Source organism: Physcomitrium patens, chromosome 1 (assembly GCF_059467195.1).
Source record: "Physcomitrium patens ecotype Gransden chromosome 1, ASM5946719v1, whole genome shotgun sequence".
NCBI lineage: Eukaryota > Viridiplantae > Streptophyta > Bryopsida > Funariales > Funariaceae > Physcomitrium > Physcomitrium patens.
The window spans coordinates 29,731,709-29,757,380 of record NC_143410.1 but is presented as its reverse complement, the minus strand read 5'-3'; the positions used below and the strand labels follow the sequence as shown (position 1 = coordinate 29,757,380).

General features: G+C 41.4%; 6 protein-coding genes across 7 annotated transcripts; 3 read left to right on the top strand and 3 right to left on the bottom strand.

Annotated features, from left to right (window-relative positions):
* The first annotated feature begins 7,097 nt into the window (after nucleotides 1-7,097).
* LOC112284313 (uncharacterized) lies at nucleotides 7,098-10,693 on the top strand. The gene is made up of 9 exons (XM_024524018.3): nucleotides 7,098-7,321; nucleotides 7,569-7,798; nucleotides 8,118-8,236; nucleotides 8,370-8,564; nucleotides 8,696-9,025; nucleotides 9,164-9,325; nucleotides 9,458-9,729; nucleotides 9,877-9,985; nucleotides 10,197-10,693. The coding sequence occupies exons 2-9, from the start codon at nucleotides 7,654-7,656 to the stop codon at nucleotides 10,356-10,358; spliced, it is 1,494 nt and encodes a 497-aa protein (XP_024379786.1). The 5' UTR covers nucleotides 7,098-7,321; nucleotides 7,569-7,653; the 3' UTR covers nucleotides 10,359-10,693.
* A 51-nt stretch (nucleotides 10,694-10,744) lies between these two features.
* On the bottom strand, nucleotides 10,745-12,784 carry LOC112284336 (uncharacterized). The gene is made up of 5 exons (XM_024524055.3): nucleotides 12,291-12,784; nucleotides 11,967-12,060; nucleotides 11,826-11,863; nucleotides 11,424-11,559; nucleotides 10,745-11,330 (listed from the first exon to the last, which is right to left on the bottom strand). The coding sequence occupies exons 1-5, from the start codon at nucleotides 12,663-12,665 to the stop codon at nucleotides 10,900-10,902; spliced, it is 1,074 nt and encodes a 357-aa protein (XP_024379823.1). The 5' UTR covers nucleotides 12,666-12,784; the 3' UTR covers nucleotides 10,745-10,899.
* Nucleotides 12,785-13,073: 289 nt separating this feature from the next.
* Nucleotides 13,074-15,792, bottom strand: LOC141046212 (transcription initiation factor TFIID subunit 7-like). Of its 2 annotated transcripts, XM_073538886.1 has the most exons (6): nucleotides 15,320-15,459; nucleotides 15,052-15,230; nucleotides 14,562-14,692; nucleotides 14,107-14,226; nucleotides 13,713-13,782; nucleotides 13,074-13,599 (listed from the first exon to the last, which is right to left on the bottom strand). In XM_073538886.1, exons 2-6 carry the CDS (start codon nucleotides 15,140-15,142, stop codon nucleotides 13,421-13,423), a joined length of 591 nt encoding a protein of 196 aa, XP_073394987.1. In that variant the 5' UTR covers nucleotides 15,143-15,230; nucleotides 15,320-15,459; the 3' UTR covers nucleotides 13,074-13,420. The 2 variants fall into 2 exon arrangements, with proteins under 2 accessions (XP_073394987.1, XP_073394983.1); XM_073538882.2 differs by lacking the exon at nucleotides 15,052-15,230 and having other exon boundaries at nucleotides 15,320-15,792.
* Nucleotides 15,793-15,810: 18 nt separating this feature from the next.
* Nucleotides 15,811-17,545, top strand: LOC112284346 (DNA-directed RNA polymerases I, II, and III subunit RPABC5). Its single transcript, XM_024524071.3, has 4 exons — nucleotides 15,811-15,947; nucleotides 16,715-16,773; nucleotides 16,922-17,016; nucleotides 17,170-17,545. Exons 1-4 carry the CDS (start codon nucleotides 15,912-15,914, stop codon nucleotides 17,199-17,201), a joined length of 222 nt encoding a protein of 73 aa, XP_024379839.1. The 5' UTR covers nucleotides 15,811-15,911; the 3' UTR covers nucleotides 17,202-17,545.
* Nucleotides 17,546-19,048: 1,503 nt separating this feature from the next.
* LOC112284327 (polyubiquitin 9) lies at nucleotides 19,049-21,321 on the bottom strand. Its single transcript, XM_024524042.3, has 2 exons — nucleotides 21,024-21,321; nucleotides 19,049-20,928 (listed from the first exon to the last, which is right to left on the bottom strand). The coding sequence occupies exon 2, from the start codon at nucleotides 20,495-20,497 to the stop codon at nucleotides 19,328-19,330; it is 1,170 nt and encodes a 389-aa protein (XP_024379810.1). The 5' UTR covers nucleotides 20,498-20,928; nucleotides 21,024-21,321; the 3' UTR covers nucleotides 19,049-19,327.
* A 136-nt stretch (nucleotides 21,322-21,457) lies between these two features.
* On the top strand, nucleotides 21,458-23,592 carry LOC112284320 (uncharacterized). The gene is made up of 2 exons (XM_024524030.3): nucleotides 21,458-22,496; nucleotides 23,119-23,592. Exons 1-2 carry the CDS (start codon nucleotides 21,617-21,619, stop codon nucleotides 23,457-23,459), a joined length of 1,221 nt encoding a protein of 406 aa, XP_024379798.1. The 5' UTR covers nucleotides 21,458-21,616; the 3' UTR covers nucleotides 23,460-23,592.
* The last annotated feature ends 2,080 nt before the right edge of the window (nucleotides 23,593-25,672 follow it).

Below are 25,672 nucleotides of genomic sequence, written 5' to 3'. Positions count from 1 at the left end.
TCCAACTAGTGATTGAACTTCAACCCCAGAGCTATCCAACTCCAGGGTCACAAGTAAGATTCATTGGTACACTTCTTTCAGGTTCAGCATTGTCATGGTTTTCATCTTTTCTTGAACGACGAGATCCAACATTGGATAATCTGGAGGCTTTTTTGGCGGAGTTTCGATCCATGTTTGGAGAACATGATGCAATTCGTGTTGCAACCAACAAGATCCGTATTTTGCGTCAAGGCAATCGATCAGTAACATTATATGCTTCACAATTTCGACAACTTGCAACTGATATCAAGTGGGATGATGCCGCACTTGTGAGTCAATTTCTCTACGGATTACAATATGAGGTAAAGAAATTGATGCTTAATTTACCTGATCCTCAAACATTGAGTCAAGCAATTGACTTTGCTGTGAAGTGCGACAATCGACTTTTTGAATTTCGATCCGAGAGTCGCACAAGTGGGCCTCAACGTTACTACAATTCAATGGCAACACCGACGTCTCCTCAACACATACCTTCAGAAGTAGAGGATATGCAAATTGATGCGGTACGTTTCAAACCTCTTACTGAGCAAGAAAAGTCTCGTCGTCGACAAGAAGGATTGTGCTTATATTGTGGAGAACCTAAGCACACTGCTCAACATTGTCCAAAGAAGCGACGTAACTACAAAATGAGGAGTACGGCTGTCAAAGAAGACAGTATGTCGGAAAACGAGTACGTCCAGCTACAATAGGGACCGTGCAGCTGGAATCTTGTACAACTTCTAATAAAGGTCCTATCCTCTCCTCAGAACCATCTCCTTGTTTTATAATAGATGTGCGTTTAGGACCTAATAATTACAAAGCCTCTGCCTTGGTAGATTCAGGAGCCTCATCTTGTTTTTTAGATGAAGAATTTGCTAGATGTCATAGAATATCATTAATACAAAAAACTAAACCTGTACACGTAGAAGTCATAGATGGTCGTCCGTTGTCTTCTGGAGATGTAACTCACGAAACACTTCCTGTAGATGTAGTAATAAATGGTCATAGTAGTTGCGTAATTTTTAATATAATTAGATCTCCCTCTAATCCAGTAATTTTAGGCTTATCATGGTTAGAAAAGTATAATCCTCGAATAGATTGGATTTCGCGTAAACTTGATTTTCCTCAGAGCATTAGTAACAGTTCTATTAACCAAGTAAAAAACCATGAGTCTAGTATAGTAAAACTCGCACCTATAGGTGCAAAAGCATTTATACACGCAGCAAAAGAAGGATCAACTTTTGCTATTTATGCTGCACCTATTTCTGAAAACGTAAAGACTTCAAGTGGCATTCCAAGTCAATATCAGGATTATCAAGACGTTTTTGAGAAAAAGAATGCAGATATTCTTCCTGAGCATCGCCCATACGATTGTTCAATCGATCTCAAGGAAGGAACTCAGCCACCATTTGGACCAATTTACAGTTTATCGCAAGATGAGTTGGCTGAACTCAAGACATATATTGACGAGAATTTAGCGAAGAATTTCATACGCCATTCAAAATCTCCAGCAGGAGCTCCAATTTTATTCGTAAAGAAAAAAGATGGATCTTTACGAATGTGTGTTGACTATCGAGGACTCAACAAGATCACAATCAAGAACAGGTATCCATTACCTTTGATATCAGGACTCCTTGACCAGTTAAATCAAGCTAAGATCTATACAAAAATAGATCTAAGAGGAGCATATAATCTAGTACGGATCAAAGAAGGAGATGAATGGAAGACTGCGTTTCGAACCAGGTACGGGCATTTTGAATATAATGTCATGCCTTTTGGACTCACGAATGCACCAGCTGCTTTTCAACATCTCATGAATGATGTATTTCGTGAATTCTTAGACAATTTTGTCGTCTGCTACCTAGACGATATCCTGATTTATTCTAAGAATGTTGAAGAACATGAAATACATGTTCGTCAAGTATTACAAAAACTCAGAGATGCAGGATTGTACGCCAAGATGGAAAAGTGTGTATTTCACACTACTCAAGTTGACTTTTTAGGATACATCATTTCAAATGATGGTCTTATGATGGATTCTAAGAAAGTCCAAACAATCATGGATTGGAAGATTCCAAAGACTGTGAGAGATGTCCAATGTTTCTTGGGATTTGCCAATTACTATCGGATCTTCATCAAAGACTTCTCACGAGTTGCAGCTCCACTTACACGCTTGACTAGTAAAGATAAATTCCAATGGAATCAAGAAGCGGAAGTAGCATTTGAAGCCTTGAAGACATCGTTTGTCTCTGCACCAGTCTTATATCGTGTTGACTTTTCCAAGGCATTTTTTATGGAAACAGACGCATCGGATTTTGCCTTGGGTGCAGTTTTATCACAAATGGGAACAGATGACAAACTTCATCCGATAGCTTTTCATTCAAGAAAATTCTCAGCAGCCGAGATCAATTATGAGATCCACGATAAAGAACTTCTTGCAATCGTGGATTCCTTTCAAGAATGGCGTCATTATCTAGAAGGTGCTTCTAGTCCAGTCACTGTGTATACAGATCACAAGAACCTCGAGTATTTCATGTCAGCACGCGTGTTGAATCGTCGTCAAGCTCGTTGGAGTATGTCTTTGTCAAGATTCGACTTCATTATCACTTATCGGCCAGGAAAACAACAAGGTTTGTCCGATGCCCTGTCTAGACGTTCTTATTTTGCACCAAAAGAAGGAGATGCAGCTTTTGAGCAACAAAGAACGGTCCTCTTGAAACCGGAGCAATTTCATCTCCGAGCAGTGAAATCAACATTGACTGTTGATTCAACTTTTCTCAAGCAAATCCAGTCCAGTATGTCCTCAGACCCTCTTGTTCATGATATCGAGAATAATTCTTCTAAGTCTCATGATTCTTCTAAGTTCGAGTTCAAGAATAATCTATTATATTTTGAAGGACGCCTATATGTTCCAGAAGGAAAAGCACGTTTGCGTGTTCTTCAAGCACGTCATGACTTTCCAGCAGCAGGGCACTTTGGATATAATAAGACTCTGGAACTCATATCAAGAGATTTTTGGTGGCCACAAATGTGGAAGTCAGTCAAAGACTTTGTACAATCATGTGATATTTGTTCAAGATCAAAAATTCCTCGACATCGACCTTACGGACTTCTTCAGCCATTACCTATACCAGAACAACCATGGTCTTCTGTTTCTATGGATTTCATCACAGATCTTCCAAACTCAAGATCTTATGATTCTATATTTGTGATAGTAGATCGTTTCACCAAGATGGCACATTTTATGCCATGTACAAAATCTATCACAGGTGAAGAAACAGCTAAGCTTTTCATTGATAATATCTATCGCTATCATGGATTGCCTAAAGATATCATATCGGATAGGGGAACTCAATTTGTGTCGAGATTCTGGAGGACTCTTTTCAAGATTTTAAAAGTGGACATAAAGCTATCTTCAGCTTTCCATCCTCAAACTGATGGACAAACAGAGCGCGTAAACCAAGTCTTGGAACAGTATTTAAGGTGTACCATCAACTACCAACAAGATGATTGGACAAACCTTCTGCCATTGGCAGAGTTTGCTTATAATAATACGGTACATTCCTCCACGCAACAAACACCTTTCTTTGCCAATTATGGCTATAATCCACGACTTGATACTTTTGATTTTTCAAAAGTTGATAATCCTGTAGCAGAAGATATGGCAAATCGGTTGTCAGAGTTACATGCAATAATGAAGGCGCAGTTGAAGAAAGCTCAAGAACGACAAAAGATAAATGCAGATGTATATCGTAAAGAGCAACCACAACTCAACGTGGGTGATAAGGTATGGCTACTTCGTCGCAATATCAAGACCACTCGACCTTGTGACAAATTGGACTATCGTAGGCTTGGCCCCTTTTCTGTTTCTGAACAGATCAACCCAGTTGCATATCGGTTACATCTACCGGAGTCAATGAAGATCCATCCTGTATTCCACGTGTCTCTTCTTGAACCATATAAGACAGTGGATATACAAGGAAGAAGACAAATGCCACCGCCTCCTATAGAAGTAGATAATAATGAAGAATTTGAGGTAGAAGAGATATTAGACTCAAGGCGGCGCCGAAATAAGCTGGAATATCTAGTTCATTGGTGCGGATATGATATTAGTGAGCGCACATGGGAGCCATCCAGGAATCTAGCAAATGCATCAGCTAAAGTCAAAGTTTTTCATCAACGACATCCATCAAAACCAAGATGAAAACCTCTCTTATAAAAGAGACAAGATTGAGGCAAGATAACATTCAATTTCCTATCCTTGTTTGTAACTTCTTTGCATTTTGTGACGCTAATTAGATGGAGAGCCAACAACCAGCGGATTCAACTCAAGAACCTTCGTTTGCTGACTTACCGGATGAGACATTGCGATTGTCACAACCTTCAAGACGACGCAACCGAGATGAAGACCCTCAAGAACGACATGTTCTTCTTCGAATAGATGGTGAGATACAACGCGTTTGGTATCACGACCTTGGAAGAGATTCTCGATGATTGGAGATATTATTGGAGATAGGAATGACTCCTGATGGTCTTTCAAATGTATTATTTGAAGGAAGTTATGAAGGCCTCAACAATGATCAAATAACAGGGTGGTCTTCTCGCCCTGGAATGGGACACTATCGATGGCTAAGAGGACCCATCAACTATCTTCGAAGAGAACAAAGATCAGAGTATGTAGCAAATACAATTCGTCGCATATTAGATTTTCTCAATATATAATCACCGCTCCTCGTGGAACTCGTCCCTAGAAGGGGGGGTAATGTCACGGACATACATATAATTACCTATATGAATAGATAAAAGTATGTAAAAGTAGGTTAATTGTGTAATATCTTCTAGAGAAGCTTCTTAGAAGCTTCATAGACGCTGCTTTGACTTTATAGGAGTCTATAGTTGACTTTTAGGTTAGAAACTTGGTCAACAAGTTAGCCATGTGCCACGCATGTTAGAAGCTTAAAGAACAAGCTAACTACGTGGTCCATCCATAGAAAACTTGCCTTGCAAGCAAAGGCATGTGGCCTAGAAAGTCAACATATATTGGAGGTCTTATAGAACATCGCCACGTGGCTTCTAGTTAGATAGTATATATAGAGGCAAGAGTGAAGCCCTCTTCACTCTTGTCAACTCCTTTCTTGCTTCTAGTCTAGTTTCAAGGGTCTCTAGTTTTCTTGTATTTTGGCAATAGCCATTCCAGTTTCTTTCTTAATATACATATTTCTATTTTGTCCTATTTCTTTTTGAGAAAAGTCTCACTTACTCTTTAGCTTTCATCGAGTTCTTGTCCTTGACATGCGCTTGGAGATAGAAATTCCAAAGAAGATAAAATTATTGTCTCATCTTAAAATAATGTTCAATCCTTTACTCACAAGGCAACCCTCTCTTTGAAGCATTGAAAATCTTTGCAAATAGAATACTTATCAAAGACATAAATCTCGAAAAAAGAAAACCTCAATACACTCTTGTGTCACTTAAAAAGACTAGAAAATCACTCAAAGATGGCATTATATTAAACTAGAATGGCTATTGTCTAAGACAAGAAGATTAGAAAGTCTTAAAACAAGACTAAAGACTAGAAAGGCATTGATAAGAGTGAAGAAGGCTTCATTCTTGCCTCCATATATACTCTTAACTAGGAGGTATGTGGCAATCTCCTACAAGACCTCCAAAACGTGTTGACTTTGCAAGACACGTATCTCAATTTACAAGGCAATTTTTCTATATGTGTGCCACATAATTAGCTTGTTCCATAAGCTACCAATACGTGGTTAACTTGTTGACCAAGTTTCTAACTTATCAATCTACTACAAACAAAGAAACATCTATGAAGCTTCTAAAAAACTTCTCTAAAAAATATTATGAAATGAGTGAACTTTTAACTACTTCTATTTAATCATATAGATAAATATTAGAGTAAATATATATGTCCATGATAATACTACACCCTTGTCACATAATGATAGATTAAGTGTATAATTGCAGCAACTCAATTGAAATTCAATGCTAGTAAGCAATTTAATGCATCTCAAGACTTAAATCCAATAAATCCAAAATTGAACATTGGCCACTAAGATTAATTTGGTGATGCTTGTGGTAGAAGGCAACATTTATATTGAGATCCATGCTAGGACAACAGAGAAAAAGAAGGACTTACATTAGGACCTATATTAGAACCTGCGTTGTAAATTAAAGAAGAAACAAGGAATTGAGTCTCATATTGGAACAAAGAAGAGATAGAAGGAGGTTGAGACCCACATCGTGACAAGGAAAAAGGAATTTAGATAAACCAATCAAAAGCCTTGAATGTATATGTAGACATAATGGATGTGCATATAGCAACTTGGGATGTTCTTGTAGCTTGAGCCTTTTGATATTTTATTCTAAGTAATTATAGTGTGTATACATTTTTTACATTATGATCATCTTATAAATTTATCATCCTCAAAAAAAAAAAAAAAAAAAATTGCATATTTTTATTCAATAACACAAAATATGAAATTTATAGGAATTATTTAAATTTACAAAATGATTCAATTTAAATATTGTGATGTACATTTGTTATAAAAATCAGGTTAAACAAAGGTAAAATATTTAGCATAAATAATTTAAAATTATTCATAATCTATTTTGATAAGTTTAATATCCACATTTATCATGAACATGAATTGCGTTGGAACCAATCACCTCCTTCGTCGGACGCCGTCCACGGTTCGATCACATGTTCATATATTTCGTCAACGACAAACGAACTCCGTCGAGCTCTATTCCCTAGTCGATATGGCCTCTCAACGAGTGGCTAATAAGAAGAGCGGAAGTCGTAATTTCTCGAGAAGCAACGCCCCATGTACGAATGGATGAAATCATTAAGGATGAGATAATGTTCGTCATCCTCCCGTCCTCGTCGAAAGCCCTCCTGACGCCCGCCTTTCCAACGAAATTTGTGTTCCCAACCCCTAAACAAGTAGGTTCTCCACATGCGAATCATGTTCCCAATACTCGATTCATCGCCAATTGGCTGCGCATGACGCCGTCCATGTGGCAAAGCCCCACAGACCTCCTCTCAGTGTGAGCCAGTTCCTCGTGCTCGACGTCCACAAGCTCCTCCTCCGAAGTGATGTATTACGCCGATTTAAAGCTGGAGGACAGCAATTCCATCTGGAATCGTATCTACTTTCAGCTTCCCTGATAAGAGAGCTTCTATTGCAGTCAAATTTCGCACCATTTGGTGGAGAATTCCATTGATTCGGGCTGTTTTTGTGGAGTCTGGAGGTTTTTTGTTTGTCGCTGCTGGCGATTCGAACGAGTGCGTTTTCGAGGCAGAGTTTCCAATCAATTGGGTTTCACGTAATTCGTAGTATTCTTTAGTTTTCGACTTGATGATGGTACGAGCGGATGCTTGAATTCCTGGTTCTGATGAAGACGGGGTCGATTGATAAGGGTTATATCTGAAGGGGGAGAAGATATGGAATTCGTCGGCGGCAGTTTTTCTTGACAAGTGAACGGATTGATAAGACGGTGAAGTTCATTTTTTTTCTTTTTGACATCTGTAGGTTTTCTGGTATCAAGAAAAGAGGTTTACAGACACAGCAACAATATCCTTCAAAATTCACTGGAGCACTTTCTAGTCTTGAAAAAATGACGCTCGGCCATATGGTGCAAAAAGCGAAGGAGTCGTCTGGCGACGTTACCCCAAAGAAGTACAACATTTTTCTTGCTAGCAAACCTGTAGATGGCGACCGCAAGTGGTTGGATGTTACTAACAAGTATACCAATGACGTTGGTACGTGCATACTCTGTTCTGTAGCTATCAGCGACTTGAAGTTGTCTGTGATTGAGAATCTAGTGCAGCACTCGATTGTGACGGGGAGTATGAAGGGTGAATTTCGCCTTTGTGGGAGAGAAAGTGTTGGTTGAAACAGGAATTTGTCGTGTGTTTACGCCATTGTACGTGTATAGCTTAGCTGCATGATTGCCCTAGACTGTTATTACGCCACATCCTACTCACGACCAAAAAACAATCTAGTATTAATAATTTCGTTGAAAAGAATTTCAATCGTCTTCTTATACATGCCGTTGACATGTGCGATGTGGGTTTGCAGCTGCAAAGGTGCCACAAGCAACACACAAGGACATAGATGATGCAATCGACGCAGCCGTCGCCGCTGCCCCTGCTATGGCTGCCATGGGTGCATACGAGCGTAAAGCAGTTCTGGAGAAGGTTGGAGCTTACTTATGAATTATTCGAATCCAGTTTTCTCTCTTTCTCTCTCTCTCTATTAGAAGGTCGAAATTTAAATATACTGTAGTATCCAAATTAAGCTGACTCGATCCTTGTGTTCTCTTGTTCGCAGGTAGTAGCAGAGCTAAAGAACCGTTTCGAGGAGATCGCACAGACATTGACAATGGAATCTGGAAAGCCTATTAAAGATGCTCGAGGCGAGGTTACACGCACAATTGACACTTTCCAGGTTGCAGCTGAAGAAAGTGTCCGCATTTATGGCGAGCACATTCCTTTGGATATCTCTGCACGGAACAAAGGTCTTCAGGTAATCCTTCAAACCTGCTAAAACGCTTACATGAATATGGACCCCCGCACTAAGCCGCATCGATTCATGTAAACTCATCACCAAAGTGAGTTTCCACGACACGACTTAGAATTATGAATCTGCCATTGCAGGGAATCGTCAAAAAGTTTCCAATTGGTCCTGTGTCCATGGTGAGTCCATGGAATTTCCCGCTCAACCTTGTGGCGCACAAGGTGGCACCAGCGATAGCAGTGGGATGCCCTTTCGTATTGAAGCCAGCTAGCAGGACGCCGCTTTCAGCGCTCATTCTAGGAGAAATCCTACACAAAATAGAAGAATTGCCACTGGGAGCATTCTCCATCCTCCCTGTGTCACGGGAGGACGCTGATATGTTTACTGTGGATGAGCGGTTCAAGCTCCTGACATTTACTGGCTCAGGACCAATTGGATGGGACATGAAGGCTCGCGCCGGCAAAAAGAAGGTAACAACAGATTAACCATATAAAGTTGACGGATTAATAACTCATCAAATTTTGAGAACCATGCCAGACATTTGCAAAGAGTTGTACATCTTTGTTTGGTGATTGAACTAGTGTTCTCTTGTCGTCTTTATGAAACAGGTGGTCATGGAGTTGGGTGGTAACGCGCCATGCATTGTAGATGACTATGTTCCAGACTTGGATTACACAATTCAAAGGTTGATCAACGGGGGTTTCTACCAGGGTGGCCAATCATGCATCCACATGCAACGCCTTTATGTTCACGAGCGCCTCTATGATGAGGTATGCTCATCGTCGTGCTGCTGGGAATTTCACTTATGTTCTCAAGGTTGTTTCGTGATTGTAAATGCTAATTAGGTTACGTTCTCGTGTGAAATTTTATTATTGAATTGTGTATTGGCTTGTGCTTCCCAGGTCAAGGAGGGATTCGTCGCTGCAGTGAAGAAACTGAAGATGGGGAATCCGTTTGAGGAAGATACGTACCTCGGGCCTATGATCTCAGAATCGGCAGCCAAGGGCATCGAGGACTGGGTGAAAGAAGCAGTCGCGAAGGGTGGAAAGCTTCTGACGGGAGGAAACCGGAAAGGTGCTTTTATAGAGCCAACAGTTATTGAGGATGTGCCAATTGAAGCCAATGCCCGGAAAGAGGAAATCTTTGGCCCTGTTGTTCTCTTATACAAATACAGGTGCGTCAAACTTCGAAACTGGATGGAGGCATGAGTATTCCTACAACGAAAGTAAAGCTCCATCATCTGCTGAGTTTCTGATGTGGGCAATACTGCGATTGAAGAGCTGCAATTCTCCAATGCTAATAGTTTGTACAATTTTGGCAGTGATTTCAAGGAAGCTGTGAAAGAGTGCAATAACACCCACTACGGACTTCAATCGGGCATCTTCACCAAGGATTTGAACAAAGCTTTCTACGCTTTTGAGCATATGGAGGTGAGTCCATCTTTGACGTGCATCGTTCGTTCATCTCGTTACGAATATGTGCATGTGTATCTTCAGTTGAAGAGAACAAAAGAAGAAGAAAGATAATAATAATAATAATAATAATAATCATAATTACTACGAGGATGTGAAGTTAGATGCGATGCTGTTGATGTGGGTGCCTTTGTAAGTATTGGTCTTATGAACACTGTTCGATGTCCAGGTCGGGGGTGTGATCCTAAATGACTCTCCAGCTTTGCGAGTTGACAGTCAGCCATATGGGGGCCTGAAAGACTCCGGTATCCAGCGTGAGGGAGTGAAGTATGCTATGGATGATATGCTAGAAACTAAGGTTCTTGTCATGCGGAATGTTGGAACCTTGTAAGTGAGTTTCCTTGTCAGCATTTGTTTACATCATACAGCTTGTATATTGCTGACCGAGTATTCACACCGTATTTAGGTCTTCTTCCTGCTTAGCAAAAGTACAGAGGTGTGCTGTTTTCTGACTAGATTTTGCAAAGGTGGGATGCACTTGAGGATCTGTTCATTACGATGAATGAGGTAGAAGATAGTTATGTAACGATGTATTTGATCGTAGCAAGCGAAAACAGCAGAGACAATATCGATATGATTATTAGCTAGCGAAAACAGCAGAGATAATATCGATATGATATTGACAACTTCGCTACGCTTACGACAATAAAACTATGTTTTTGCAAATGGACGTCTCTTTTTTTATTGCATGTATCACATCCTGCATCAAATTCGATATTGACTAATATGTCCATTTATTACTGATCAAATTAACTTGGAAATGAATAATGAACATGTTAACGGAAAAATCCAATTGTGAAAGCTTTCTCCGTTCATAAGACCCCCTACAGTGATTATGGGTAAAACGTAGAAATTATTGTCTACACCCCCACCTACTCTGGCTTGACAGCTTTGCTTGTTTCAAGACTCCAGCAGTAAACGATCAGACCAACATATGGCACAAACCTCAGCTTCTTAACTAGGTCCTTCTTATCTGCGCGAACGTTCTCAAGGTTGTCTCCGACGAGCCAAGGTTGGAATACCGTGTAGCAGCACAAATCCCAGATGAAGGCATATGTTGGGCGATCTTTCGAAAGTGTGTCGACCCAATAACTCCATCGATCAGCTAAATCACCATAGCCCTCTCCGGACCTTCCAATAGCAAACCAGACAATGGATAAAAGCCCAACTGCGGCTCCAGTGGCAGCTACCCAACGTGAGCCCTTCTCTCCAGTGAAAGCTCGTTGCAGTCCGGTACTCTCCATTGGTTTTTGTGGTTCAGGAATTTTTCGCAATCGAATCGCCATGTAGGGAATAAGAAAAGCTGCAATTGCAACAATAATTCGTTAACATATTCTGACAAAATTAAGCGATGGTCAGATTGATTTGCGAGCATCTTAAAGTAGCTTGCACTTACTGTTGGTCAGGAACATGGACGCGAGCCAGAAGACATCAAGGGATCCAGGGAAGCGGTCCCGCTTCCGATCCGTGAAGATGAGGGGCGCGAAAAGGAGCGCCCAGCCAAGAACGAAATTGAATAATGCTTCATCAGTCTGGCATCAACATAGTTGTGGGTAAGTCGACATTATTCGCACAAGCAAACTTGCTAAAATCTATCTCCATGTGTGCCGTCCACTCTTTTAACATGAGGTTTGTCTCAAGGCACAAAAATAAAACTCTGTCATCGTCGACAACAACACTCTGGAAAACGCGCTTACGCTTCCTTGTCTTAGAACTTGGTGTGACCACATTGGTATGGATCTCAGTTCTATTAATTGCCAAGGATTGATAGAATTGGTTAAAAGGATGAGTAGCTTACAGGATGGACAGCTGCAGCCTCCAGAAGATGAAAGCCTACTGCTCTGCCCGAACCACACGGATACACAATGTGAGTTTAAAGAAGCACGGCTAAAGACAATAGGCTCTATTAGATGTCGAATTAGGTCTGAATGTCGCGTACATAGGTTAAGCAGTGGCAGGACGTAAAAGAAGTTGAATGATAGATCGAGAACTCCTGTAATGGTGGCCGGCGAAATTGCCCAGACTGGATCTCCCTGCAGGAGAGCAACCGCCGCCTTCCTCAGTTCAAGCAGCTCATGTCGCACATACCGACTCAAGAAACATACCAAATTCACTTCAATCTCCAGTTTACGCTCACAATACGTGCACCTCTATTCTTCCATGGCCATCTTGACCCACGTTCAAAATTGCTTGAGGCTATATCAGCAACCTCGACAAGTGCGACATAGATGGCACAATTGCCCTAATACAGAGCTGCACTTACGGGAGCATACGGCAGCAAAAAGAGATAGGACGTGTAAACACCCGCCATGGCCCACAACGCCACCTGCTTCACGCTCTTCAAAGGACCGTCCGTCTCTTCCGTCACCATTCCAGTGCCCTCTCCTTCCTTAGCCCTACACACAACCACTGTCCTACTGCTCTCGGTCTGCCTTGCACAACTAATTCCGCGTAACTCCACCAAGCTAATCCTCCTCCTCAGCGGTCCACTACCTCCGATTATTGGATTTGAGGTTCGTAGTTCATGCCTCCCAACTGCGTAGACATTACGTGCAGGCCTGTAGTACTTCAACAAAGGGCAAATTCCGAAACTCTGCGAGAGGGCAGGGGGTAGGGGAGTCAGTAGACGGGAGGCCATAGCAACAGCTGCGAGCTAGAATCATGCAATTGCAACAGCTGGAGCATCAGGTGTAGCCCTAAACTATCGAGAAGCCACAGCGTGCGATGGGCACTACATATTGGAATTGCTTTTGGGAACCTCTCAGAACTTGTTCCTTTTCCACGAGCATTGCAAGGAAAGCCACCTCAAGGATGGATAAGGATGGATGAGGTCGAAGGTCCATAATACTTATATATCGAGGTATTACAGCCAAGCAAACTGCAAGACAAAAAGCTCAACTGCCCATGCTCCTGATGGCGAGCAGATTAGAACCGCAGGGACTAATTGAATGAGAGAAGGAGTTTCTTAATTCTAGAAGTATTCGTGCAGATTCAACCCAAGTACTAAAGAATGTGAAAGACAAGAAATACAGCATACAAAAGGATATGGAAGAGCAATGACAACTTGTATGAACAATCATTATCTTGGTTGTCCTGCCTTTGCATGCCTATCAGAATTCATGTAAGCATTAAAATCTATACAACTGTATGTCAATAAACCTATGTTTTCAAAAAAGAAACACATTCTTCGCACAACAAGCAACTTTTGCAAGAGTACGCTGTTTCATGGTTTGGGGGTGGCAGCGGCCTTTAAAACGAACTTCAATCCATGAACTCTAAGCTACATTCTCATAAACTCCGACAGTCTAGGAATGAGGAGGACACATGTGGGTGATGTGTTTGTGGACAGCTCAAGATGAGTGTCAAGAGAAAATTAGAAAGCTAGACTATGCTTTAATCCTCATCGTCATAATCTTCGTCCATGTCATCGTCGTCCCCATCGCCATCGCCAGGAGACTGTGGAGCAGCAGCTGCCTCCGCAGCTTTCGACTTTTTGGAGGCAGGAGTGGTGCGAGGAGCAGGCTCCTCAACGTCGTCGTCTTCATCTGCCTCTTGTTCAACAACCTCAACATGTGGGCACCAGTCAAGGTTTCATCACTGACGATTGTTTGCAAAAACAAAATAAATCTAGAGAAATACACAAGAACTTGTTCAGCACATCTGAAATGACTCCAAGAAAGGATATCCACATCTCGTGCAGTTCCACCGGCCATGATGCTTTGCAGATCATTCTCCACTTGTTGAACCAAGTCTGGCTGCATCCAATAAACCACCCAACAGACCGTCACAAAACAACAGAATACAAGAGTGCGATTACTGTTCACAGACCATTTCATAATCAAGCCAAGCTTTACATACTGTTTCACTTCAATTCCATCAGAGTCTTGCAAGGTTTGAATGGGAGAGGTCAATTACATATAGATGTACTTCCTCAGGATTTCCTACTAACTGGAAACATAAATCCACCCAACCCTTTTAAGCAACAACACTTTGAACTCCTCCCCGATGAGTTCATGAAGAAACAAGTGAAGAGGACAAAAAAGTTCAATTGTTTCTAATGGTGAAAGACCCGGACTCACATTGAGATCTGGTTCACGACGAAAACGTCGCCTTCGGGCATCACGCATGGCTGGAGTTAATCCATGTTTGTATTCTGGGCCTTCTGGTACTGGTAGACCTTCTTCTTGCACCAAAATTATCTGCAACCATTCGGATAAACTAAGGTAAATGCCTCAAAGCCCGACTATACTGGAACGTTATGAATGAACTTCATCGCTTTTACACTGCAGTCACTACATGGAACGCTGGAAAAAAAGAAAAAAAGAAAAAAAAGAAAAAACCCACGACTCAAGTGCCTAGCGTAAAGACTATTTCCTTAACGCTATCAAAGTCCATGACCTAAATCAACCGAGCAGATGGACATCACAAAAAATCATACATTCTATGAATTAGGCATACAACTGTGACATGATTGTGAAACACTCAGACGCAACCAGCCGAAGATGCAATAGAATCGGAATCAGAAAAGCAAAACCTGCCCAATGTCCGCTGTCTTAATAAGCACATTGTCATCGTAAGTCTTGTAAGACTCTATGACGCAAGGCAAATCCAGCAAAGACGTCGGAAAGTGGTCCTCTCCTATCGTGAATATGGCCGACCTCCCATCTGCAAGTGAAAAGACTATGTTAACCGCACTAGACTTGGCCATGCTCCCTTCATGTGCACGCAAACATTCTATACCTTGTCACAATGGCGCCTCAAGCCCTTCCAAGGTAGAAACCCTTCTATCTTCAGGTATCCAAATCCATCGCAGAATTCACATTGAACAGAGCATTTACTTAAAACTAGGGCAATTATTAGCTTCACGCTTCTTTCTAAGTAGTACGTCATGAGGAATTGATCCTGTCCATAATGACACAGTACTCAGAAAGAAGAGCGAATCCTGTAATTGACATAATTCTGGGTGACAAACACAGAGAATTGGACCTGGCCGTGATTCTCAATAAATGCAAGCCGAAACTTACACCCGAAAGATTCACTAGACTGCACATTGCAGTAGCGTGAAACTCCAAGCCTGAAGTAATATAGCACATAACACCAGACAAACAAGATCATTGACAAGTTTTGCTACAGGTAAGAGAAGGGAATTAGGTTAATGCTTGAGGCCGCTTCCTCCTGGAGCTCTGATGTCCATTTGATATCCCTGCATAAAAATTGAGCAGATATGAATCCCGTTCGAGTTCCCTTTCAGTTTGCGAACATCGCATGTGAATTGGATGGGAAATCGCTGACCTTGAAAGGCAAGGTCGAGGTTTATGTCATTGGCAGCCTCGGGATCTTCATTTAAAACTCGTTCTAGGCGCTCTGCGACCGATTGCGGCACACGGAGGATGAAATGTTCTTCCATGCCCAGATCACTCGAACAATCAAACCCAGAAAGCTTTTTCCACTTGTCGAATCCAAAACAACCCAGAAAATTACATGTCTATCGTGCAATTGAGGGACCAAAATCACCCTCAGCGGCACTCCGCGACCAGGCTACCTTGAGTCCTGCTCAACTTCTTTCGTGTACACCAGCGATACTCTCTAGAACTTCGATAGAAGCCTCCTCCCACTACAATAAAAGTAAAAAGCATGAGGGTCCTTGGGCTTCAAGGTAAACTCCGACACCCTGAAACCCCGAACCCTAATTTATATCGACGTGGCGACGCCCAACATCGTGAGCCTTGCCTTGCTACTTCCTCAATATAGACTTCCGTTCCATAAAAGTCGCATTTGGCAACCCCTGTGTTCTGTCGAACCGAGTTGCGTCGCCTCCCAGGTCGTTGTGATTTCGGGACTCATACCCGCACGAACCCCACAGCAGTCAGAGCAGACTGTCAAGATGATTATTCCTGTTCGGTGCTTCACCTGCGGCAAGGTTTGCGTTTTCTCAGCTCAAGTTTTCTTCACTTCCATAGATTTGATTAGGGTATTCTGATTCTTTAAGGCTAAGTGTACTTGAAGTAGAGAAGAAAAACTGGGTTTGGTTATGCAATTTCGTGGAATCTTTTCCGACGCCTTTTTCTCCTCCACCTTCCGTGTGTGAGAGGATGTTGTTGAAGGAGTTGCTTCACGATCTGAATATCGATGGTTTGCTGAGAGTTAGTTGATGAATAGGAGTTTATCAAGCATTTCTTCTCTCATACTATGAGTACTTCGCCTCTTGTCATTTAGATTCCTGTTAAGGATGGGGAAACAGTTTAGGTTTGTGCGATTTAATATTCCTGTTAGCAGATAGGTGCTTCACCATTTACCTTTCATTTTTTTCATGTATTGGTTTTGGTTCTAGCCATTAGAGCGAGTAGTGTTCTGAACGGCAGCGTGCACTAACGCTACATAAAACATAACCTTTTTCGTATTTGGGATTTAGGAGACCTTCTTTGCGGCGGAGAACTTACCCTGCGCAGTAGTCGATGCTATAGCTTTTCGTTTCTTCGTTTTAATTAATTAAGTTGCAATGCTCAATTTCTGGAGGCTTCCATGCCATGCTAAGAAGCATGCGAAGACAGTCCATGGAACTCATTATATCTTTTTTTAGAGAAAGTAATACAGCAGTGCGGCGCATGTTCAGTAGAGCACAAATCTACAATCATGAGAACCTATGCGGCGACATATTCTCATCGTTGCTGTTGGTTTCTTGCGCAGGTGATTGGAAACAAATGGGATACATATCTCGACCTTTTGCAGGCCGATTATTCTGAAGGGTATGATCATAAAATTTTGTAACCAATGCTTTCGAGATTGTTTTTTCGAGAGAGCGTTACTTTCTCTATTGCAATTAGAAATCATGACCGGAAACCCTTTATTATATTTCTATTGATGCCGTGAAACTATGTTTGCTGCCTACTGTAGAGATGCTCTGGACGCCTTGGCTCTTGTCCGCTACTGCTGCCGGCGCATGCTGATGACCCATGTCGACCTTATCGAGAAGCTTCTGAACTACAACAGTAAGCGTTACCTGCACCAGCATTGCTGGTTTTTTGAAAGCTTTTCTTCGATCTCTTTTACTTTAGTCTGGAATACTAGTGTAGACAATGGTGCCACAAGGTTTCTCCTGTGCAAAATATTAATGCCCCCCCTTCTTTGTGATGGTTGTGTAGCTTTGGAGAGGAACGAGAACACCAATAACTGAAACCCATTACAATCTGCGCCAACATCATGGAAGTGTCAATGGACAATGGATAGCATGTTTAATTTTCTGGAAAACTGGCCGAAACTCTTCACAGGAGGTTTTGATAGGGATGAGAGGCGGCTCTTTTCATTCAGGCTACGAACCATGGTCGTAAGGATATATGATAATATGAAATGTAGATGTCTTGCACTAAATCAGTCAAAAGCTATTTTGTAGAATCATTAACCAGTCACAATGCGGCATTCCGACTATGTCAAATGTCCTCAACCTTAATCGCCGTAAAATTGCTATGCAGGCAGTCTGTATTCTTACGATTTTGAATTCGACTCTACACCGTGGATGAACTCTTGATTCGGCAGTTCGTAACAATTTTTGTGGTTTTTCGTAATTGTTGTCTGTTGAAGACGTGGTAGTAGTTTCTACACAGTTTGTGATGTCATGAATGGCATGACAACATAATTGAGATCCAACTTCACCTTGTTGCTGAATTTTTACGAGGCAGTTTGGGGGTGATATTAGATTAGCCTTTGTTGCTGCCCTTTTGGACTCTTCTGAATAATGTAGCCGGTATTAAGTTATCGTGTCCAAGCTACAGCCATTGTGGAGCCCTACATTCTGTTGGCAATCTAACTGATCACCCTTGAGGTCGAAGCCACTTTCATCACCCTTGAGCACTTCGTATGTCTTTTATAGGTATGTAAGCCTCAAGTTGATTAGTTTGAGTTTCAACATGCTGAAGGTGCGTGAGGCCTTCATAGTTGCTCATTGCCCTAAACCCTAAACCCTGAACCTGGTCGTCAGTTTTGACCTTTTGTCTTGGACATTGTCCAGGGACACTTATCTGTAAACCTCTACACTAGGTCAATGTCAATTTGCCCAGCGCAGACGAGATTCCTTGCATTAATACTCTAAACTAGGCCTAGTTTAAAAGCACCCTTCAGGGATGTGCCAATTCACAAACTAAATGTTGACGAGCTGTGCCAATGACTATGTCAAATTGATTTCTCTTGTGATAGCGTGTATTGTCTACAGTTTGTTGATTGCCTGAATGAGCAACAGGTTGAGGAGTTGAAGGCGAGCACTACTATTCTTAAATCAGTTTTTGCTTTTAGTCCATTTCGAGGATCTGCAAGTACGTAAGAGCACTGTATTTATCTCTGTCTGGCCATATCCTCGCTTTGTGCATCCACTATTCGAGCTCTAAAAGTCCAGGACCTGTATTTTTCGAGGGGATTTGTTACAACAACACAAACTACGATTGTGCAGAGGAGGATTCGATTTTAATGTCGTGATTCTCACCCACCATCATCCATTATACAAACCTCCTCAGACTGCATTGATTGCGGCAGAGCTGGAAGCAAATGGTGCACAATTTGTGTGGATTTCGAAACCGACTTCAGATTCTGTCATGGTTGAAGAGAGTTCCGAGGTCTGCATGTATCTGCCCTCAGATAATTTATTTCTCTCTTGCGTACCTCACTGCAAGTTGGTGCTTTAATTCCGTCCGTGACCAGGTGGATGCGTGAACATTTCGGAACATGAATTGATATGACAAAGCGGATTTGGATAGAAATAGATCATATTTTACCCTGCAAAACTCTCCAAAAGACCGGCTAATTGAGCCATGGATGTTTGGGTTTTGGGGATAAAATGAAAGGGACAGGCATGAGTGTTACTAAGTGGGCACATAAAGGGCAGATCTTGCAACACCTCAACCCAAGCTGAAACAAATGATCATCTAAGAATAACTCTGAAATTCACCCAAAGACATCGTAGAGGAATTGTTGGTGCTAACTACTGAGATTTTCATACAAACCTTGTAATGTACCAACTACTACTGGATGTTCTTGGCACTGAAAATGAAACAATCTCCCGTAAATTTTAATTCCTCAAATAAGTATATTACACAGACTGCCTGCTTTACAATGAGCAGTAAATTTCCATTCCAAGCGGTTTCAAAATTGCGATTGTGGTTTTGAGTCCAGATTTGCGTTGAGTGTATCCTCTATGTACATTGTAGCTATACGAGTGAGGTAGACGCCTTGGGCACGTACTATCAATTCCTCTAAAGCCAGGAACCTTCGAAGCATGAACATCGCGAATAGGTAGGATTCTCCATTGAGGAATCAGTGAGCGCCAAAGCATGTGAATCCCTTCTTGGTTCCGCTCTCAACAATAAGAATCAAAGTAGAGCCTTCCTTAACATTACTGTTGAGAAGGTAATCGTCATCTTCTAAAATCCTACCATCCAACAGAAGCCGCTGTTTGTCGCACGCCATTCTGACACACTCCTTGTGGATGCGTCGCTTTACCGTGGCCACTGTGTCCGCTCCGTTAACATAAAAACTCAATGGATCTACCCCGAGAGACACTACTCGGATCTTAAAATCTGGCCATCCGCACCGGTAAATGAAAGTCTTTCCCCCGCCCATTTTATGATCATCGCACACAGGCACTTCGACCCCCTTTTGCCATCTTCTTATCAGTTGATGATGAAACGGTGTGCGGAGTGCAAAATGAAAGAAGTCCTTCAACTCACCGCACGTCACCAGAGTGTGAAAGTGTTCTGGAGTTTGGTCTTTGGTTGCAGTGTTTATCACTTGACTTAATACTTGTGACGAAGAAGCAAAGCTAGTCATTTCAACACAACCGTTCGCTGTAATGTTGTAATCTGCAAGTGTCGATAACGTATTGTTTGGCTTGATTCGATCCTTCAATTTGTTTCCTTTGTGTGAAAGGTTTGTGTTGCCATGGAACAGAATGCCGAGGTAGCTCCGCAGAAATGTAACCGTAAATGTGGGTTTTACCATCATAGTCAGAGGCAGAGGAGCATTTCCAATCGTGATTGGCATGTAGGGCTCTGCATCTTCGGCGTTATGGAGCAATAAGCAGTCATGGCACTCGCAAAACCACAAGTAAAAGCAATGGTAGGCATCTTCGCCCGGGAATTTGAAGGTATCGCCGAGCTTGACAGCATCGTTTACCACACCTCCATGAGTGGTGAGCACATGTTCCGAAACACGTACGCCCTGAAGCTCTCTAATCTTGCTTCTGAGAGATGCTACCGTGTCAGAGTTCTGCATTTCCAATTTAATCGTCTCGTGAAAAAACTTCCTGGTGTGCACGTTTCGGAAGCCCCGAATCTCAACTCGCACTCGGACGCGGGTCCGACCGCGGGTAGAAAAAACCATTGAAAATCCCACTTCCTCTGCAATTTCTACCCTGAAATCTTTGAAGCTTCGTAAATCGACTGCCGCTAGCCAAATAGAGATATACAACCTTTCCTCTGCCGTCATCTTCAAGCAAGACTTTCCGGAGGACAGGATAAACCGACCCGTTTGCACAACATCAAAGTACTAAGCAATAGAACGTTTGACGCCATTACATACAAAAAAGATCGGGATTGATCACACGTAGCGTGCAATCGAAACACAGCTACAGAGACCAAGCCCACTCGCGTAACCGCGACGGCGTGAAAGCAAGCCGACAAACCGCGTCCTCCGCAAGTATCCGCACTTGTCGACGCCCTCGGACATGGACAGAGAGGCATGAAATCCACAGACAAAAGATAAATGGCTTCGTTGACAAGCAAGGAATCTCGTCGGCAACGTATCGATTTCAGAATCACGTCACCTCGGAAGCAACAACTCGTCGGCATCGGCAACAAATACGGATACAAGGTCGCCACAGAAGCAACGAGCAGCACACTCGTCGTCTCAATGACCCCCTGCAGACAATCCAGACAATGCAGACACGCGTGTGAGTGTGTCGAAGTGACGTTAGATCATTCAAGTGTGCTCTGTTCAAGCCAAGCCTACGTACCAGCAGCAGCTTATTTCATGGCTGGGGGCTCAATTGGAAGCTGCGAGTGCTGCAAAATTCACACTGGAACTTTCAGGAAAAACAAAAACAAAAACAAAAAAAACGAGATTCTCCGAAGTGAAGTGACAACAATCGAGATAGAGGATTCGGCTTGCGATTTTTGATGAGGATTCGACGCATTGACTTGCGACTTTCTAATTTCATCCGTCAACAGTCAATCCGACAGATTAAATTAGTACGAGAATCTGCCGAAGATCCCATTCCCCGTTAGAAGTTCGAGCTAATCTTCTCCGAAGGAGATACAAGTCCCTTGATTGCCGTCGCCGCATATTCATTCATTCTTCATCGTCTGTGAAGCGAATGACTATCATCCAATGAAAACTTCTCCGAAATTGTGCCCTTGGGAAGGGGAAGCTTCGATTGCGAGTCTCGCCTCTGAGCCCATCATTGCAATCTGGACGTGAGTAGGGCGGATTGTGGAGTTTGATGAGTTTGCTTTGAGAGGAGAGAAGATTTGTGTGCGCGTCACAGTTCTTTTCGTGTCCTTTTTTTTCTTTTTCTTTTTCTTTTTTTTTTTTTTTTTTCCTACTTGTATGGCTGAAATGGACTCAGTAAGGAAGGCACCTGATCGGTCGAGCGGTTCGGATACAATTTCGCAATCAGCTGCGCCTGATCGCTGTTCGAATGGAGCTGAACTGCGGAGTTCCAGTGGTCTAGATCCAGCTTCTGGAGGGAGTTTTCTGCGGTGGCTGTCTCCTTCTCTACAAATGGATCAAATGCGAATGCCACCTTCTATGTTAATACCGCCGCCTGTGTCATACCCAGATATGGGGCACAATCTTAATCCTGCTCCGCAAATGTCTTCAGCTGCGCTAGCGCCAGTGCCGCAAGCGCGTCCTGTGCCCGTTATGCAGCTGCCGATCGCATTTCAAATTCCTAAGAAGCGCATTAACAACCTAAGCGACATCGAGCACTTGCACAGCTCGGAAGCAGGGAAATTTTTTTTAGGGTTTATCGTAGGACTTAATGATTCAATGATAGGGAAGAAGCTATCGGAGTACTGCCGTGAGTCGCCCTTGATTAAAACAATTTGTAGTGTGTTAGAGGAGATGAGCTCATGGGTTGAACAGCTTCCTCCTAAGCAACAGCCCGCCAGATATGGAAACCCTGCGTTTCGGGAGTGGCAGACTTGGCTTGAGGAACGAGGACCTGGGTTGATGCTTCGGATTCTTCCAGAAAGTTTAAAAGACGGCGTAGTGGAGCTTTCCCCTTACTTCGCTGACAGTTTTGGAAACGCAACGAGAATCGATTATGGCTCTGGCCATGAGGCCAACTTTGCTGCGTGGCTGCTTTGTCTGGCAAGATTAGGGCTGGTAAATGAGGACGATTATCAGGCTCTTGTTGCACGTGTTTTCGTCAAGTACTTGGACCTTATGCGCAAGCTGCAGACTACCTATTGGCTGGAACCTGCAGGTTTGCAACTCATCCTCAACTCATTTCTCTTTTTCCTTGTTTAAGTGTAAGGTTTTCAGCATATGTAGCACTTTGTTCTGTCCTACCATGGTAAAATTGCAGCAGTCTGCTATTGCGTTCTTCATCTTCACCACTATGCCTATTCGGTAAATGAGACCGATTATATGAAAGTAATCAGCTGTATCGTATTTTCATCAAAGAGACTTTCATCTGTCGTTATAATTTTGTGTCAGTTTTAGGGTTCCATGCCCATTCAAAGCTATGTGTGCAAAACATTTTGTCCTCATGTTGCGCAGGATATTACGGTTTGGCTTTTTAGTCGTTTCTCTCTGCAGTAATAGGACAGTGGTCCGAAAAACCCACGAGTATGTATAGTTTTGTCCCCAACCAGTAATACCGTAGCAGTACCATGTATGCGAGGAATCATGCACAGCAGTAGGGCGCTGATTTTAGGAGTTGTAGTGTCCATCTCATTCAACCCTGACCAGAGTCCCTTTTGCAAGCAGTTTGTTGACGTAACGGCCTGATTGTTTGGTCGCAGGCAGTAGTGTCCTGCATCCAAGCAACGATTGGATACATCCCAAGGAACATGCTGACAGTTTGAATGCGTTGCATCGTGCAGGGTCACATGGGGTGTGGGGATTGGATGACTATCATTTTCTTCCATTCGTTTTCGGCTCAGCACAGCTGAAGGACTCCAAGTACATGAAACCCAAGTCGATACACAACGCGGACATTCTTGAGAATTTCTCACATGAGTATCTGTACCTGGGGTGTGTACAGTTCGTGAAGAAGGTGAAGAAGGGTGTGTTGGCTGAGCACTCCCCAATGCTAGATGATATTAGTGGAGTGTCATCATGGAACAAGGTGAATAGCGGCATGCTCAAAATGTATAAGCCTGAGGTTCTTGAGAAAGTTCCAATAATGCAGCATTTCTTGTTCGGATCTCTCATCAAATGGTAGAACAATACGGTGACATAAAAGTTGTTTTCTTTTTCTAACATTTTTGGTAGGTCGTATGATTAGAATAATGATATTACTATGTGAATTATTGGCTCTGAGAGCATTGGATTTCCCGCGGGGTTTACATTTTCAACCCAAGAGTCTTATCACATGTAAATATCTTTAGCACAAGGCCCATTTCACATAATAGACCTAGAGAAAGGGGTAATCATCATACTTTGCCATGGTCACAAGACCATCCTAAGAAAAATCTTGAAACTGCTATTAAAGGTTTGGTCATAGTGAAAGATAATGTTATCAAAACAATGTTTTCAAAGCCATAGCTTTAGCAGTAGTACTACTGTGGTACCTTTCAACCATGAATTGGTACTAAATAACAGCTACTAATTGATTTGATAGTTTTGGATTGTTAAGCAATTAGGTTTATTTTATTTTAAAACTCTAGAATATACCTAATAGTCTCTATTTAAATCCCTTGTTGTTAATTTGGCCTGTTTTAAAGTTGGAATAATGAATTTATTTAATTTTATTTAATTTTTTAATACAGAACAATATTGAGTTTCTCCTTTAATCTAAAAGCTCAAAAATGAAAATCATGTATTGTTTCTTCCATTTAGTATTCATAATTGTCCTCCTTTAAAAATATATATGTTCTTGGTGTATATGGTCTAAAATAAAGGCATCTCCACTTGTTGGTGCCAGTGGGGACTACCGAGAAGGTGGATGCCATGGCACCTTGGCTATGGCATGCATGGAGCACTTCCCAACTACAAGGTGTGTAGCCGGCATAAGCCACTCCTCGCACTATATGCCCGCTCTAAAGTGGCTCTCTAAGAACCCTACTCCCAACACCCCCCTCTCCTTCCAAAAAGCTCCTCCTATTAAATATATCTTTCTTCATATGATAAAAGGAGAGAAAAGTGGTTTTTGTTGACAACCCCACCTTGTTGCTGATAGAAGCCATGCTTAGATTCACCTACCCATCCCATAGTGGATCTCTTGGGACTCCACTCCAAGCCCTAGTCATGACATGAAGGAGTTTCCATGGCAAGCTGTTGATGAAACTATCTATTCTCCTAGGGCTGTTGAACAAGCCATAGTGGGGCACATTTTGAGGCTAAGGTAGTCAACACATATGTTGGTGCCATCATTGGTGATGCCTTAAGATAATTAAGTTTGAGAGCCATGAATAATCCTTCAATTCAATCACATTTTTTTGTATATTAGTGCATGGAACTTTTATTTTATTTATTTATTATTTTTATGTTTTTATTTTATTATTTATCAATATATATAAAATATGTATGTTTAATATTAATAATAAATGTATAATTGGATTTCATTGTATTCAATTGGCTTATATATATATATATATATATATATATTTACTGTTTATGTATTTGATATATAATTTTACACTCAAATATCTATGCTTAATATTCATTAGAATTGAATAATATATTATAATGGTTTATGTTTTTTTTTAAAAAAACTTTAAATTATATAGATAATTTTAATTTATAAAATATCATTTTTTTCAATATATTTTTATGATTTAGATCCCATAAACATTGAAAGCCACTAGGTGGACATCCTCCTTTTAGGGCATTGACGTCCTCCCTAAATTGCACATTTTCACATACACACCCTTGCAAAAGAAAAAAAGAAAAAAACAAAAAACAAAAAAAACAAAAAAAAAAACAAAGTTTTGATGCTTAAATTATATTTTTTGTTATAATTATTATTTTAAAACCAAAATTTGATATATCCTTATTTGTTTGTATTATATTGCTTTGTACTATGTAAATTTGCAAACCTTTGTCAAGTTAATAATTTAAATAAAATAAATAAAAAAAAGTGTGTATTATTAAAAGGAAATGTCAACACAATAAAAGGAAATTCTATAAAAATGAAATGTGCATTGCAAACAACACATTAAAATATTGTTGTTTTGTTTATCATATAAAACAACTTAGGTATAAAAGAAAGACATAAATAAGCCTTCTCATTAACCAAACATGAATCAACATGAATGAATGAATTGATGGCAGTGTTAGAGATTGCCCTGCACAAAAACACAGATTTCTGCTCATATATATATATATATATATATGTATGTATATACATATATTTATATTATGTAACATATTTTAAAACCCACTACATCAAACAAACTCCAACATATGATAAAACTGATACTTACGGTTCAATCA

Bases quoted from the DNA above. Each gene is read 5' to 3' on its own strand.
- LOC112284313 (XM_024524018.3), top strand. From the start codon at position 7,654: ATGACGCTCGGCCATATGGTGCAAAAAGCGAAGGAGTCGTCTGGCGAC. The intron at 8,237-8,369 runs GTTGGAGCTTAC...TCTTGTTCGCAG, and splicing joins GTAAAGCAGTTCTGGAGAAG to GTAGTAGCAGAGCTAAAGAA. The intron at 9,986-10,196 runs GTGAGTCCATCT...TTCGATGTCCAG, and splicing joins ACGCTTTTGAGCATATGGAG to GTCGGGGGTGTGATCCTAAA.
- LOC112284336 (XM_024524055.3), bottom strand. From the start codon at position 12,665: ATGGCCTCCCGTCTACTGACTCCCCTACCCCCTGCCCTCTCGCAGAGT. The intron at 12,061-12,290 runs GTAAGTGCAGCT...GCTCTCCTGCAG, and splicing joins TTTTGCTGCCGTATGCTCCC to GGAGATCCAGTCTGGGCAAT. The intron at 11,331-11,423 runs GTAAGTGCAAGC...TTGCAATTGCAG, and splicing joins GTCCATGTTCCTGACCAACA to CTTTTCTTATTCCCTACATG.
- LOC141046212 (XM_073538882.2), bottom strand. From the start codon at position 15,434: ATGGAAGAACATTTCATCCTCCGTGTGCCGCAATCGGTCGCAGAGCGC. The intron at 14,693-15,319 runs GTCAGCGATTTC...TTTCACTTGCAG, and splicing joins CCTCGACCTTGCCTTTCAAG to ATGGGAGGTCGGCCATATTC. The intron at 13,783-14,106 runs GTGAGTCCGGGT...TATTGGATGCAG, and splicing joins GTCGTGAACCAGATCTCAAT to CCAGACTTGGTTCAACAAGT.
- LOC112284346 (XM_024524071.3), top strand. From the start codon at position 15,912: ATGATTATTCCTGTTCGGTGCTTCACCTGCGGCAAG. The intron at 15,948-16,714 runs GTTTGCGTTTTC...TTTCTTGCGCAG, and splicing joins GGTGCTTCACCTGCGGCAAG to GTGATTGGAAACAAATGGGA. The intron at 16,774-16,921 runs GTATGATCATAA...TGCCTACTGTAG, and splicing joins CAGGCCGATTATTCTGAAGG to AGATGCTCTGGACGCCTTGG.
- LOC112284327 (XM_024524042.3), bottom strand. From the start codon at position 20,497: ATGACGGCAGAGGAAAGGTTGTATATCTCTATTTGGCTAGCGGCAGTC.
- LOC112284320 (XM_024524030.3), top strand. From the start codon at position 21,617: ATGGCTGAAATGGACTCAGTAAGGAAGGCACCTGATCGGTCGAGCGGT. The intron at 22,497-23,118 runs GTTTGCAACTCA...TGCATCGTGCAG, and splicing joins CTATTGGCTGGAACCTGCAG to GGTCACATGGGGTGTGGGGA.